Source organism: Ceratosolen solmsi, unplaced genomic scaffold (assembly GCF_000503995.2).
Source record: "Ceratosolen solmsi marchali unplaced genomic scaffold, CerSol_1.0 scaffold70, whole genome shotgun sequence".
Classification (NCBI taxonomy): Eukaryota; Metazoa; Arthropoda; class Insecta; order Hymenoptera; family Agaonidae; genus Ceratosolen; species Ceratosolen solmsi.
In genome coordinates, this window is record NW_011948448.1 from 1,390,593 (window position 1) to 1,407,177 (window position 16,585).

The 16,585-nt window shown below is 36.0% G+C and overlaps 1 protein-coding gene across 1 annotated transcript in view; it reads right to left on the minus strand.

The window, feature by feature from the left end:
* The window catches only part of LOC105366382 (keratinocyte proline-rich protein-like), a 34,642-nt gene extending 18,311 nt beyond the window's left edge, over positions 1-16,331 (minus strand). Inside the window, exon 1 of the mRNA XM_011504803.1 lies at positions 16,016-16,331. Coding sequence (XP_011503105.1) covers positions 16,016-16,331 — 316 coding nt within the window. The remainder of the gene's footprint in view (positions 1-16,015) is intronic.
* Positions 16,332-16,585: the final 254 nt, after the last annotated feature.

Below are 16,585 nucleotides of genomic sequence, written 5' to 3' on the forward strand. Positions count from 1 at the left end.
GTGGGGGGGGGGGGGGGGGGGGGGGGTGTACCACGGCCATCGAGGCGAGGCCGGTATGTCCGATACGGCTGCATCGAGATCCTAATGATTTACAGCCTCCAACCTAAGTACGTATTAATTTGTTAATTAGTTCGGTCCACGTCGATACTAATTGCTATCGATGTTGGGCTATTGGGATGCTGGGATGGACAGTAGCTATTTACACTTATTCGTTGGGCTGTCCAAAGAAACGCAAGATACCTCTTAGCCTAACGAATCAGCCTCCTTATAAGTGGCGACGCTTTATTGCGCATTTTAATTCGTTATTAAGGAGAATAATAGTCCACGGGCGAGCGAAATCCTCTTACACCCTCTCGCGGCTCCAGCGAACTTTCATGGGAGTAAGGGCAATTTATCCTGATTCGCTTGAAAAACCGGTGGAACTTGTGCCTTTTAAGTGGCGCGAGCTCGTTGGAAGTTAACAACGAACGTGCCCGACTCTCATAATCAGCCTCGCCACTTGCCGGGAGACAAGCTAAGCAAACGAAAGCACTCCCCCGCACTTTCCAAACCGTGGCAAGTTTCTTCGAAGGCAAATCCGCTCGATGATTGCCGTTGCAACGATTCGGAATTCGGCATCGACAAAATTCACTTCCCCCCGGCAGTCGAGCCACTTGCTTTGAGCGTACTCCGACCCATTCATCCACTCGCTCTCACCCTTCACACGCCCCGCCACACCCACTCATTCGTCGTTCTATCGTTCTGCCCGTGGATCTAATTAAATTCGCTCTCGCGGTCCTGTAATTGTGTCGCCAAGTCCGAGCTCGCGGATCTCGTCTCGCGCGTCCCCGCGACTTTATTTATCGCCCGACTCGCCGTCTTATCCGCTTCTCCACTCGTCCCCATCGATCCTGCGGTTCGCAATTCTATTTACCGCGCGTAATTGATCTAGAGGTACGGCTGCACCTTGATAAGTCGATAATTTTTCTATTTTAATGCAAGTGTCTGGCGCGTAAAGCTATGCGCGCCAGGAGGAGAGGTATGTGTGTCAGTGATGCGAAGAAATAGATGGAGAATTAATTTCAATCGATAGGTCGGATTACATTCCAAACGACATCGATTATGCGAGATGCGAGGCGAACAAGGGCAGTCTTAATGAGCGTGCAAGGCTCTTTCATCCTTAGCGCAACAATTCAAGATTGTCGATCGGGAATGGAGAGGAGCGCTGCGTTACCAAGACGTTTTTCTCTCATTGCATTGGCAGGAGAGAAGATATGAGGAACGACGCGCGCACGCTAGACTTAATACACGCGGAGAGAGAGAGAGAGAGAGATAAATAGATAGATAGATAGATAGATAGAGAGAGAGAGAGAGAGAGAGAGAGAGAGAGAGACATAATTGCAATGGCGCCTCTTTAAATCCTACCCATGGGCGTGTATAGCGAGAGTATTCCAATTAACAAACGCTCCAATTATCCACTTCTCCGTTTCTCGCCGATAATTGCCGCGCGCGACTTCACCCCCGTCGGCTCCCATACATAGACGCTCGCTTATCCGAGCTCTGCTCTCTTTCCCAAACTCTTTCCTACTTCCTTTTTGCCCCGCGATACTTTAATGCTCGTGTGACAAATGCACTCGGCTAGTCCGTTACTTTTTTTTCTTCGTCCCGTTCTTTTTCATTAATTAGTCACGGGAGATGGGACGGATTGTGCACGAGGTAAGTTATCTAAACTTACAAAGTGGCTTTTAAATCGACTCCTTCGAGCTCTCGATTTTGTAAGTTTTATCGAACCTAAGCCATCCAAGCCATTTGAATAAACGTTATTCCAGCGGCAAAACATCTCGGCCCGGGCATCCCTTCAGTTGAGATAACTCTAACATGTTCGCATTACTTAACCGACGCTGCACTTAACGTGACGCTGCAACTCAGCTTTACACGATTAAATCTAATGCCACATTTGTAATTATTTCCTTTTCTTTTCGTAGATGTAGACTCGTTGCTTGAGAATGTGCCGAATCAATCATAGCGTCATTATAAAATACGCTATACTATACACACATGCGCACATAATATAAGATGCCAGGGAGCAGCAAATATTTGCCTGATTCTGTTAAAAAAAAAAAAAAAAAAAAAAAAAAAAAAAAAAAAGAATAAAAATATAAAAAATACTCGTAATAGTATTCGAATGATAAGAGCTCAAGTAATTATTGTATAAGAATTATTAGTTACATTTGGAGATAGTAGCTTTGGTAGTACGAATTACGAAGCGCACGAATAAATACTGTTTTCAAGCTCCAGTCTACAACTTCAACTTCAACTTCAACAATTTGCTATTTTCCACTCGAAGCTATTGTTAAGCCACACTCGACGAACGTTCCTGTAAAATTCTTATTCCAACTCAAACAAGTGCACAGCATCCCAAGCAATAGATAAAAGATGCCACGCATGCATTTATGGGGTAAATGTTCGTCTGTTCTTCAACCATCAAACACAAGTGCGAGACGCCATGATGGGTCGATGATATAAATTTAACGGCTAAACTAAAGCGATTAATTATACTACTGATCTTTAATGCTAATTTCTCGAAAGTCTCGTACTCGAGCTTCAAGTAGTTTATAATAAAAGAGTAGAGGTAGCGTAAGTCGAGGAGCTATAGCCTTTCGCATACAAAATAAGCCTTCGTTTGTATTAGCCCATTATGTATGTATGCGGAAAAAGATGTTAACGCCCTGATGACTGGGCATCATTTGTCGGTGAACGGTACAGACTCTTTTCTCACGGTGTTCGAAACCATCCATCCATTCGAATGCTAATTTGCGGTGCCGTTGGTGGTTACGTGCACACACACACACACACACGCGAGCGCGCGCGCCTCGTATTCAGTAGTCCATTTTACGACATAATTACAAAACGACCGCGCGTTATTTTTGCGCGCCCGCCGAGTGGCTAATAAGTCGCGTTAAGCCGTTACCGGGGCGTACATTTTCGATATGGGCGGTCAGGTAATGTCGATCATTGACCAAAGAAATTCAAGCGAGATATGGATGAAAGCGTCGAGTGCCTGCTTGCAAAACATGGCCGGCGGCGAGCGAACGTGGATGGGAGAGGGCGCGGTGGATTGGGGATTGGGGATAGAAGACGGTGAATGGGAAACGGGGAATGGAATATTGTGGAACGGTGGTTGCCGGACGAGTGGTGAGGGGTTTGGGAGCAAGGAGAGCGGAACTCTAACGACGGACGGGACTAACGAAGGAGACGTCGGAGGAAAATCCCGCGAGATGACAAACGAAGAAAGACGGTGGAAGGCAGGCGCTCGTAAATTCTGCAACGCGCGGAAAGCCACGGATTTTTCGCTTCTCCTTCTCGTTTCTCGGCCAAGAATCGCAATATCGTTCTAGCGCTCGCGCATAAAACGCGCTCCTCGCATAAAAACTAGTCTTGAAAGGAACGAATCCGCTCTCCCGCGCTTTCGTCCGCAAGATATATTTCTCCGATCGATAAGAAATAAGCGCCTTCGTACGTATTCGCCGCGCGTCATTTAATTGACGAAGGCGAGGTCGACGAGACGAGGATGATTCCGCGCCACCTAGCGATCGAGCCTGAAAACGAACTACGAATGACAATGCCGCGAGAGAGGAGGAGGAGGAGGAGGAGGATGCTCTATTCGCGCACGCCAATGCACCTCGTAAATATTTACGACGAGTGTGGGAGGACGGAGGCGCATGAGCTTTCACGTGCTTTCACGTGCTTTCACGTGCTTCCACGAGCTTTCACGAGCTTTCACGGGCTTGCGAATTCGTACATTCGGCACCGGGAAATTTAAGGGAGCGCGGAGTGCCGGGGCAAATTTGCAATTCTTTACCGTGGCATTTGACAGTAACCAGGCCGATACCGAAGTCCTCCAGCTTATGTACGCGCAGTCGCGAAATATCAGTTGGACTAACACGTTGATATTACAGGCCGACATTAATAAAAACTTTGTTGCGGAAATGTGAAATGGCTCCATGTTCGTCATGGCCTAAGGATTCTGCATTTTGAATGTGGGAAGTAACTCCAGTGCAGAGAGCTTTATTTGAATTTTATGAAAAAGAGTCGTGAAGCCGATAGGGCCAATCCAAATTAGCGATTGCCTGTGATTAAAAGTATATTGCTATTCTAATATTGGAATAAAAGAAAATTCAAAGTTCGACTCAACTATCGAAAAAAAACTTACCGAATGCTTATTTAACGACTGCTTTAAGTCTAAATTATTCAAGACAACTTGACCTACTGAGCCTCGCTGATAAATGATTATTATAGATTCCTTCCATAAATAGTTTAGTCTCACAAGCTGTCAATAAACACAAGAATTACCGGCAAGATCTTCGTTACATTTAATCGACAACGGAGTAATGCAATTGTCAAATTATACGAATATAAGGCTTTTAGATAACGACCGTTGCCCGCTTGATCATTTGATCATTCGATTAAAATTTTACGTCACAGTAAGGTATATAAGATTTTTCCATTGTTTATTTATTATATACGCTCGACAATTTATGTGCACGAGTATCGAATTTTTTTCTCCCAATCCATTTCAGATACAATACTCGAATAGCGTTCTGACCAACAACAATTTTTTACTCACCGTAATTAAGTATTTCAAGCATCGCATTATATTGTTAACTAATAAAAGGGCATAGTTGGCAATCGTGTGTGATCATGAAAAAATTTTTTAAAAATAATGTCATTCTTCATTTCAGATATCATAAAATGCGTGTAAACATTTAAAAGAATTAAATTTTCATTCAAAGTCATTGGCTTACAGATAGTTAATTTGTAAATTCTAGTTAAAAACATTGTTCTTTATTTCCCATTTAGACGCTCATATTCAAACGTACATGTCATATATAGAAAAATAGATTTATTATGATTTGTTAATATATATAAAAAAAATATAATAAATATATCAATGACAATTGTCAAGTATCTGATAAAAGTATCTGACACTTCGATTGTTAAAACATTTGTATTCGCTAACAGGACTGTAGCCTGTATGAAAAGGATATAATGAAATCAACCGGTGAAGTGATTAAACTATACGATACCACATACTAATAAAACTAGTAACAAAACACATATGCAGCTTTCAAATAAAAGCCATCCAATAAAAAACAACGAACAATTTAGTGAAATTTCGCCGAACGTTCGAATAAATCTCGTAGTCGCACAAGAAAGGCGAAGAGAGCCGCTGTAATCATCACGAAAAGGCCAATTCCCGACGAATCAATTGACTACTTTCCATTCCCCCTTCCCCTCCCTCATCGCTCATGCCTCCTCGCCCTATAAACCAACCCACCCACCCACCTATTCACCCGCCGCCCTTTCGTTCTCTTCTGTCACTCTCTCTCTCTCTCTCTCTCTCTCACCCGGAGGGCACGTACCTGGTCGATACGGTGAACTCGTGCGTGCGCGACAACGTCTCCGGAGTCAATCAGCACGCGACGGTCGTAGGTATGGGCCAGATCTTTGAAAGTTGCCGTTTCTTCTAAGCTGCAATTTCGATCTCTGGCCAATCGGTTCTTTGTATTAGTCCATCTTACGATTAATGTGCTGATTTTACACGACAGATGCGCAGTCTGTGACATTAGCGACTCACTGCGACAATATGACATTCTGCAGCTCTTGGCTCATTAATTATAAAAACGGTAAAACAAAGTGCGTCACGACGGGAGCGTGGCAAATGCTCAATAAATTCGATCGATGGTTACCTAAGGTTTTACATGATTATGATTATTTGCAGAATTTATGTCTAATCTGGGCAAAGACAGATTAATAATGCATTTTAAAAATAATAACTATACATTGATGGTATAAATAGTTATTGTAAAAGACGTGGATAATGCATATGGTACGTGCATGTATTTTCACACGTTTCACTGACCATTACAAATATTAATTATAAATGGCTTATGAATAAAATATTCATTTGTTATTCTTAATAATAATAATACGTACGTGTTTAGGTGAATGTGTCGAAATTTTTCAACTTTTGTTGATACGACTTTAACAAAGGATCTAAGGTCTGATACTGTTTTTGAAGCTGCAATTATTAAATAAAACTATTATAACAAGTCTTGATTGTGTCATAAATCATTAAGTGGACGGTAATAAATGTCATTGTTTTGGGTGGAGTGTGGGACGAAAGAGGAAGGGGACACCGGAGATGGAACATTTAGAACGAATGTTTTAATTTCTGAGTAGAAGTTCAATGTCTGCGATAAATTTGGTAAAAAAAAAGAAAAAATGAAAAAAAAAGAAAAAAAAAAAAGAAAAACATGTACCAGTTGATATTAGGCATTTTCTCAAAATCCTTTGAAAAGGACGGTTATTGCTCGTCGTACTGAGAGAAGAGAAGCGTAGAATCAGCGCAGCAGCCTTTCCTCTCGCGAGCACAAAAGAGTTAAGAAAGGAAGAAGAAATGAGGCAAAACCGCATCGAGATGCCTTCTGAAAGATCAGCCACATATGTACTTAGCTCGAACCAAGTGCATTACAAGTACTTGCAGCTCGCTCCCCCAGATGGCCTCAGCTCTCGTCCTCCTGCTCTTCCGTCTCCGTATTCTTTTCTCGGCGTGCCGAAAGGGAATAATTCTCTCTCTCTCTCTCTCTCTCTCTCTCTCTCTCTCTTTCTCTCTCTCTCTCTCTCTCTTTCTCTCTCTCTTCCGTTCGCTTCCTCGCCCGTAACAAAAAACGAAGAGCCGATCGCGGTGGATCGCGCAGACGATTTATGGAGCGAACGTAGTCGTAGTCGGCGAATACATAAGAAAATTACAAAAGGGAAGAGGAGAGAAAACGAAATGCAAAACTGAACGAGAAACCGAGGAGACACTCTACACACACTCACACACACGCGCTCTCTCTCACTCTCTGTCTCAATCTCTATCGCAAGGTGATAAAGAGAAAGAGAGTATGATACACATATATATATATATATATATATATATATATATATATATATATATGTAGATATATATATGTAGATATATATATATATATAGAGAGAGAGAGATTGAGTGAGAAAGAGGACGGTAGGCCTAAAAGGATACCAAAGTAGATGCAAAAGAGTGAGTGAGAGAGAGAGAGAGAGAGAGAGAGAGAGAGAGGAACACACATTGAGCTCGCAGAGGTGTGGCTACGAGAGTGCGGCTTCGTTCATCTGGGGTCTCTGGTTGGTTCGGAAGACCACGGGGGGCCTAACCCATGCCTTCTCTCTCCTTCATTCGCAGACTCCAAGCATTCCTCTCTTCTTTTGCCTCTCTCTTCTTCATCTACGTACGATGAGTCTGTTCTCGCTTCGATTGGGGCCTTACGGGCCCGCCTCATGCACACATGCGCATATTCGCGCACCTACGGTATCAGGCATAGGTGTCGGAGACTATTATCCATCTTTCCCTCTCTCTCTCTCTCTCTCTCTCTCTCTATCTCTCTATCTCTCTATCTCTCTATCTCTCTCTTTTCTCTCTCTATTCTCTCTCTAGGCGTTGCGAGACGTCTCGGGCTTGCAATATAGAACCAAAATAAGCATAGAAGGAGAGTGAGATAGATAGATAGATAGATAGATAGATAGATAGATAGATAGATAGAGAGAGAGAGAGAGAGAGAGAGAGAGAGGGAGGGAGTAAAAATCATGGTGGCCACCCACGTTAATGTATACGAGGATAGATGGTGGGTGCTATACACTCGGAGGCTGCGTTACTGCTGCTGAAGTTGCTGAGCGCTCGGTTTTCTGAGAGGCCGACGATCGATTCTTCTTCGTTTGTTCCCCCGTTCGTTCGCTCCTTCGTTCCTTCGCTCCTTTGAGCTGCTCGACGCTGAGACGAGCGAGGATCGAGTCCTGGCGCCAGGAGACATCGATTCCCAACTGCGATCCTATCTCTGAATATGGCATTGCATTGAGCGAGCGCGTAACCGAGGTGAGAGACCAGTCGACTCCACGCGGTAACGAACTTGTAAATTCGTGCGGCTAGTCCAATTTAACGATGGACTTTCACATGCCGCGGAGACACGGTCACGGGAAGAGAGTAGTCCTGCGTTGAATTTTGTCGCGATCAATGGAGGGTGGGAGATCGGGATGGTCTCAATGGCTCCTGGGTTATATCTAATGTATTATGCGCACTCTCGACTTTTCTTAGACGATTGTTATTGTTTTATTATAGCGCGTACGTGGCTTTGGAAATTATAAACAATAATTATAAATATTTACATATGATTTATGGTATAAATGGTGGCTCTGTGGTTCACAGAATAATTTGCGCAAGTTATACCGAGACAATTGCTTATTCGTCAAATGGGTAAGAAGTGATGAGCAGAGTAATAAAATAGAATTTAGCGTAGGCGATTAAATTTGGTGACCAATCGCCGAGAGACTTTTTCTTGAAGAAGAAGAAGAAGAAGATGATGATGAAGAAGTGACTCTTTTTCAAAATTATTACTTTATCGACAACAGTGCGATAGATAATAAATAATATTTGTAGATTAACGATAGTATTGATAGATTATGATAATAATGGGAAGCTAAAGTATGCAATTATAAATTTTTTAAATTAAAAGTAAATTGAGCTTTTATATAATTTCATAGGATTAAAGAAATTTCATATTCAATGCATATATGACCGACTTTTCGTTTGCCATTATCAATGCTTATTATATTTGCCTTACAGAAATGTATAAACATACAATAGACTTGTGAATGTGTATTTCTATAGTTTTGGTTATTTTGGATAGAATTGTCGCAGGAAATATATTTTACTTTTATAATTGCATGGCATAGATATCGGTGATTTATAACAACTGACTTAATAATAAAAACAAAAACAAAAACAAAATATGAAGGAAAAAAAAAATCTCCTCTTTTGTAGTTAGTTACGAGCTAGGCACATCATTCGCCTTGAAATTATTTATAATTTATAATAATAACGGCGATTACTCGGGCGTGGGAAAATAATACGCAGAGGACGGAAACGGAGCTTCGGTCGTTCTGTGTGACGTTCAAATGTCGCTTTTTTTCCATAAGTCTGATCGACGTGCAATTACATCAAGTGCACAATAATAATAAAACACATTTGCTGTCACATTACAAAATAATGTTTCATTCATTGACTTCTTGCATAGTTTGAGAATTATCAGAGAAAATGTTAAGGATATGGTGAAAAATGTCAATCGTCCGCAATATAGACGAGTTTATGTATTAATTATATGTAAGGTCGAATAAGGTGAAATTTAGACGTTAAATGTGTTTTTTTTTATGATTATTGTAACATTTTACACATTTACTTATCGTCAAGTTCAATTATAATTTCACTGAAAATGAAATACTGAAATTCAGTAATGAAATTAAATTCTCCACGAGTGATGTTTACTTTTTTTCCCGTCAACTACACAAAATCACTCCAATAACAATTTACATCTAAAGATTTGATTGTTAAAATCCTAATTTGGAGGCGAGAATTTGAGAAAAATGTTTGCTGAAAATTGTCGATATTGAAAGTACAAAATTTTTTTTTATTATTTTATTAATATCAACATTGGTCTATTAAATATTTATCCTCTCAGAAAACCTATCCTATTTAACAAAAATTTTTAGCATAAAATTGATGAAAGTACGAGTACAGAGAGCAGTGACAGCCCAATCGTTCATTCATCAGTTCATTGTTTCTTTGTGTAAGAGTTGCGCAAGCAATGTATTTATGTATGCATGCTTGTATGTATGCGCGGAGACATAAACATTACTTTTGCTCAGGATTTATTCGTCAAGTAAGAATTTTATTGAAATTATTTATGCTCTTGATATCCAGGTATAGAAGGATTATGTTTATTAAGCAACGATCTTGTCTCCTCGTACTCTTTAGTACTTTTACCATAATTTTTGTTACATTTCCTTTCATTGACAGCAAAGACTGGACGATATTTTGCATTTGATTTATTGTAAAATTGCCTTAGCAAAAGGAAATATTTCAAAGTACGTGCTTAGAATTTAGATGCTTATAATGAATTAACATAACTAGCTATTAACTGATTTATAAAAAGTTTTAGATAATATAATATAAATCGCTTGTTTATTCTATGTAAAAGGGGCTTCAAACGTATTTAATAATGTGAAAAATAACAGAATAAATTAACGTGCTTCTGCTCTTCTATATAATATATAAATAATAAACAATGCAGATTATTGAATCGACTATATAATCAATTTTTTGATTAGAACATATCTTTAAATCATTTATAATTATTGATGAATGATATAGTAGTGAAAATTTATCGACAGCTGGCTATTACGCAGATTACATTTGCTATAATGAAACAAATCAAATTTAAGAGCAGTCTATACGAAGATATTATCCTGCAATATATAATAAAGCCAGCTAATAAGTTTCAAGTAGTAATTTTTAAATCATTACCCAAAAAATAATGAGGCAAGACAATTTCACGGTAAAATTATAAGGAAAATGATTTTTGTCTTATACTCATTTTATACTTTGTAGATCGTAACTGCTAAGTTATTAACTGTTAAATTATCAAAAGAATAGATACGTAAATGTATGTGCGTTTGTGTGTGTGTGTGTGTGTGTGTGTGTGCGCGCGTATATAAATATGTGTATATATGTATATAGTTGTATCGATCATTTTCATCTAAAAATTATAATAAAAGTTAATTTGTCTAAAATGCAACTATGAAATATAGAAATTTAAAGAAAAATTATTAAAATTAATATATGTATATATATATATATATATATATATATATATATATATATATATATAAATATATATAAAGTTTATAATATCTGGCTTTATATAATTTACATGAAAAAAAAAGTCTTTATTCGTCATTTTCCGTTTTTATCAATTTTTTTTTTTATAAAGAAGAAAAGGCTTAACGTTGATGATGTTGGCATCAAATGTGAAAGAATGAAAGAAAACAGAAAATAAATCGATCGTAAATACGGAAATGTCACGGCAGACAATAGACGTTGGCTACTCGCTCATATATATTTCAATGAAAAATTGATATAAGTATAGCATTAATATGAGGTAGTATAAAATTAACGATAAGAAAGACAGAGATAGAGGGTGAGAGAGAGAGAGAGAGAGAGAGAGAGAAGACAAACTTTTCACACCAATGAACCAGGGGTGATTGCTGATATTCATGGGAATCTATTTTCGACACGGAAAATAAATAAAAGGTATGCTTAATTAATGAAACGTTAATTTATATATTACAATCGAAATTTTCCGGTATATATATATATATGAATTGTTGCCGTATATTGTTTATGTAACAGTGTCTTTGACTATTTAAAATACCTTGTATAGTATATTTTAGTATAGAAAACAAAAAAAAAAAAAAAAAAAAAAGGTATACTTTTTTTTTTAATTTAATTTTGTTTTAGCGGAATTCAAGAAATAAGAAATCTAATAAGATATTAAATTATGCAAATAATTTAATTGACCAATTGTAATAATATTATTATTATTATTATTAATAGAGACACAACCAATAATTGTCGTTGGAGAAAGTCTATTGTACTTATGTTAGGTTAAACAATTTCTTACTTTAAATTTATGTAAAATACACCGAGTACATTAACATATTAAAACATCTACATAAAGTGCTTCATGAATGTAGTGTTTTAATGTTTTCAAGGAATTTTATACTTTTTACTGCATGGCTCACCAATATTCCTGCACTTTTTTTTTTTCTTTTTTTTCTTTTTCTTTTTTTTTTGCTACTTTGTGCTACATTAATATACCTAAGCCTCGCTCCGATTATCGTTCCTCAGAAAAAAATTGATGTCCTCTATGTTTTGTGACACGAGAAATAATATCGAGTGAAACATTCAGATTTGTTATCGAATATAATATATATTTTAGTCATTGAAATTAAACTTACAAAATTTCAGTAATAATGTTTGTTTAAAGGATAATTCCTCGGTATCTTGTAATCTTGAAAAATGAGACACGATTGCCATTAATACGATTTCATAGACTTTCAAAACTAATCATCTTTATAAGCAATAAATTTATCTTATTTTATACATAAATTTTATATGCTTTATACATAAATCTTTATATATCAATAATACAATTTTAACGGCACATTACAAGTTTTAATCATATTTATAAAAAAAAAAGAAAAAGAAAAGAACTAAACACACAACAATCATAAAATATTAAAATATCTGAAATTTTACATTCGCTTATACACTGCTTAGACGTACTTTCTTTAGTTTATGAGGTAATTATAGTTTAGACAAAATCATGCATTTTGTTTTGCTTGGCTTAGTACTTCGAAGAAAAAGTTTTGCTCTGCAATAATCAGTAGGCTATAGACATTTTGAGAAATTTAGAGCGAAACATAAGAAAAATTGTGAAGTAATAGAAGACTAATTAAGGAAAAGGAACGACAATTCTATAAGAATATTGAATAGGCGTTAAATTTTATGTCGGTCGAATAATAATGATAATTACTTAAATATGGAAAATATAATACGGTCTTCAATTCATTTGATGTTTAAATATTTTTTACTATTCAAAGAACCAAAATATTATATTTCATAATTTAAATGTATTCTATTGAGATTTTATGTGATTTTATGTCACAAAGTTCTGTAAACGTTGACAGTTGATTAGTATAATTCATGTCATAAGATTGCATACATCAATTTTACAATTCCTTTATAATAATTATTATCATCATTATTATAATTATTATAATCATTATTATTATATTTATAATTATTATCAATGTATAAGATTTCATAAATCGAATATATTTTTGATTTAAATTTTTACTTTATGGCTTTGTGAATTATGACTTGAAATTTAATTTAAAATAAGCTTCTGTTAATATTATTATGACAACGACTTTTAAGGGAACCGATTTATTCCCAACGGCATTAAGAAACTGCATTACACTATTAGGAAAGAGAGAAGTCTTTTTTAAGATAATAGGAACTCTAATGGATGAATATTTTGTAATTGTCATAATATTTCATTGTATTATAGAGACAAAATAATCACTATTTTCTCTATTGGTAATATTACGCAATCGTAGCTCATACAAATAATTGGCAGGTTAAGGGCATTATTTTAGATTTTTAAACTTATAAATTTACTTTATTTACAACGACGTTTGATAATACAGTGTACATTATGTATAATTATGCTGTATAAATAATTTATCAAAGAAAAAAAGAATTTAAAAAATTTATCTCCAAGTGGAGAATCGACAAATTGTTGCAATTACAAACAAATTTTGTTAACACACAACCAATCTAAATTTAATCGAATCGTCTAATCTTATAAATTTATAAAGTAGATGCACGTGAACAATGCAAAGCCGAATTCCTCACCAAGATGTTAAATTATTGTAATCTAAGTGATTTGTAAGCCGAGCTTATAATTTATATACATAACGGTTAAAATTATGCCAGCAGTGACTAAAAAACTTATGAAAGAAAGAAACTTAAAAGAATCTGTGCATCAGAAATGGACAAACTACGTAATTGCTTACCGACATTTCATTTCTTCGCTAATCTTGTAAAATTTTCTCCACGTATTAAAACTTTCCTATATGGATTCAAGTTGTAATCTCCATTGGAAATATTCTCCTCCATAGTAAACTAATAATAATTTATGATTTATTGCATTTATATATTGCTAGGTTATATATTAATAACTTGCACCTTTCCTGTAAATTTCAAAATCTTTTAGACGCGTAATATGCGAGAGAAAAAAAATCCAATTGTAATAGTACTATTACACAGTGTAAAGTTATAATATAGATAATGACGGGAATTGTTAAGAAGGCTTAAAGTTTATACTTTAAAAAATAATAAGTTAAATATAGGATATTTTGTTCTTTTATAATTATAACGATAACGAGAATGAAGAACGAATATTAATTTTAAAAGCGAAAAATTACAAAGGAAGCACCTGACAGTCCCGTTTCTTTCATGAGCCATAATCACTAATTGCGGACTAGAATTATAAAAACTTGTCAAGTGTGTCTTCTGATGAATAAAAGTAGTATGAGTTCAACGTCACTATACAGCATACCTTCTGTCCTGCATACCATTGTTTAATAATTTTCAAGTTAATCACGGATTATATAAGAAATATAATTATTAAAACAGATTTGAAAGCCTTGATATTGTGAATTTATCGATGAAGCAAATTTTTGTTTGAAACAAATTTTAAGCAAAACAATTTCCAATTTCATTTATCATTTTTATTTCTAATATGCTCTAGATGAATGACAGAGATTATTTTTTTTTTTTTTTTTTTTTTTTTTTTTTTTTTTTATGAATTTACATACTTTTTATGAATTTACATACTTTTTATTAAACAATGTGGACAAATTATATTATTAGATCAACGTCTTATAAATTTGAACGAAATTAGAATTATATTTTCATAAAAATGGCTAAGACTTGCTTAATTCTGATAATAGATCAATGAAAATTAATAAAAATAAATAGAGTGTCGAATAAAAAATAGTGCTAGTAATAAGAAAATTATATTGTAGAGAAAATAGTTTTCATGAAATGAGATAAACCGAGAAAGAAAATAAAGAAGTATGTAGTAAGGATCTACTTTATGTGACCGGACGAGTTTATTTCCTACAATATATTAAATTGAGTACAATTTTTAATTAGTTTTGAAAATATATTTACAACCGAATGAATTGAAAGTAGAGAAAATACTTGTTTCTGAAAATGAGCAATTAAAGACGCTAATTTAACTTAAATGGATGGTTACGAGCAAGTTTTATCGATGTCCGCTCATAAACTTCATTCTATTATCTATTTTATCAATCATAGACCTTTTAATCGTCCCGTACGATTAATTTTTATATATATACATATGTTTATTGTAAATTAGTTGTTAATTTGAAGATCTGAATTCATGTTGTAGTGTAATAAAGAACACGGTTCGTTATTTTGTATATAAAATATATTATGGAGTTATATTTACATGGAGAATTGCCATTTATCATAGTTTCGCTACCTTTCTAAAAACAGATGGTCAGGATTTATTAATTATTAAGCTAATGGTTAAGTTGGCGATGAAAATTCTTCAAGACAAACTACCCAATGGCATAATTAACGATCAATTTGTGATTAATTTTCATATTTCACGATGATTATCATTATTTATGTAATAATGAAAAGAAGAGAAAAAAAAAAGTATAATGAAGCTCAGGTCAGTTATGCAATGGCAATGATCATGTATGAAAATAATTAAGTCTCTGTGCAGACGATTAATTTGATTTTATTCCCATCGTACACTTGAACACGATGTTAGATATTACAATATTAAATTAATATACTGAAAATTTAGAATATTATAAATGGAACGGAGCCAAGCAGCAGGAGTTTAAAAAATTCTATACTTATGTTAATAAGAACGTAGAAACTGGCAATAAAAACCAAATAATTTACAAGATTAAAAATCTCAAACTGAATTGTCATTCTTTCTTTAATTTACAAGCTAGCTTTTACCCTCGTGAAGATTTTTTTGTTTTTTGCTTTTAGTTTTGTTGATTTGTACTCTTTTTACAAATGCAAGCGTTATCGATGCACGGCATGCAGAATACCCATCGACAAAATGGCCGGCAATTTTACTTATTACAAGAAATTATTTTCGCAATATAATAATACGTGGTGGGGATTGGCGTAACTGTCAAAGCGCGACTTAAGCTTACAAAAACAAACGTTTAATATTAATAGTCATATTGACATGTACGAGGGAGCTAAGCCAAGGCAAAAAATAATATAAATAAGCGCAAACGCCCTGGTCCTCCAGACGTTGGATGAGATGACAAGCAAAATGATGGGGGCACGCTTAAAAAGCCAGCTAGAAACGGGAGAGGATGATAAACTCGGGCCGAAGCGAGCATGACGACGATCACGTGAAAGGGCAAGGAAGCGGGGAGTGGATGTAGCTCGCCATAAATTCATCAATCCAATGAAAAATCGCGCGCGCTGACTCACGTCTCGTCGAGATACGCGGCCGCGCTGAGATTAGCGAGAGAGGGAGAGGTAGAGGTAGAGGTAGAGGTAGAGGTAGAGGTAGAGGTAGAGGTAGAGGTAGAGGTAGAGGTAGAGGTAGAGGTAGAGGTAGAGGTAGAGGTAGAGGTAGAGGTAGAGGTAGAGGTAGAGGTAGAGGTAGAGGTAGAGGTAGAGGTAGAGGTAGAGGTAGAGGTAGAGGTAGAGGTAGAGGTAGAGGTAGAGGTAGAGGTAGAGGTAGAGGTAGAGGTAGAGGTAGAGGTAGAGGTAGAGGTAGAGGTAGAGGTAGATAGAGATACATACATAGATAGATAAATAGATAGATAGATAGATAGATAGATAGATAGATAGACAGATAGATAGATAGAGATAGAGAGAGAGAGAGAGAGAGAGAGAGAGAGTGAGAGAGAGAGAGAGAGAGCCTTTGATGGAAGAAGCCCTTAATTCCCGTTCACGTAATGGCCAAGCCGAAGCGAGTTGGCAGCGGATTTTCACGCGCCTCTCAACTCAACATCATTCTCGGCCACGTCACGTGCAGCGGCGCGACCGGAAGCT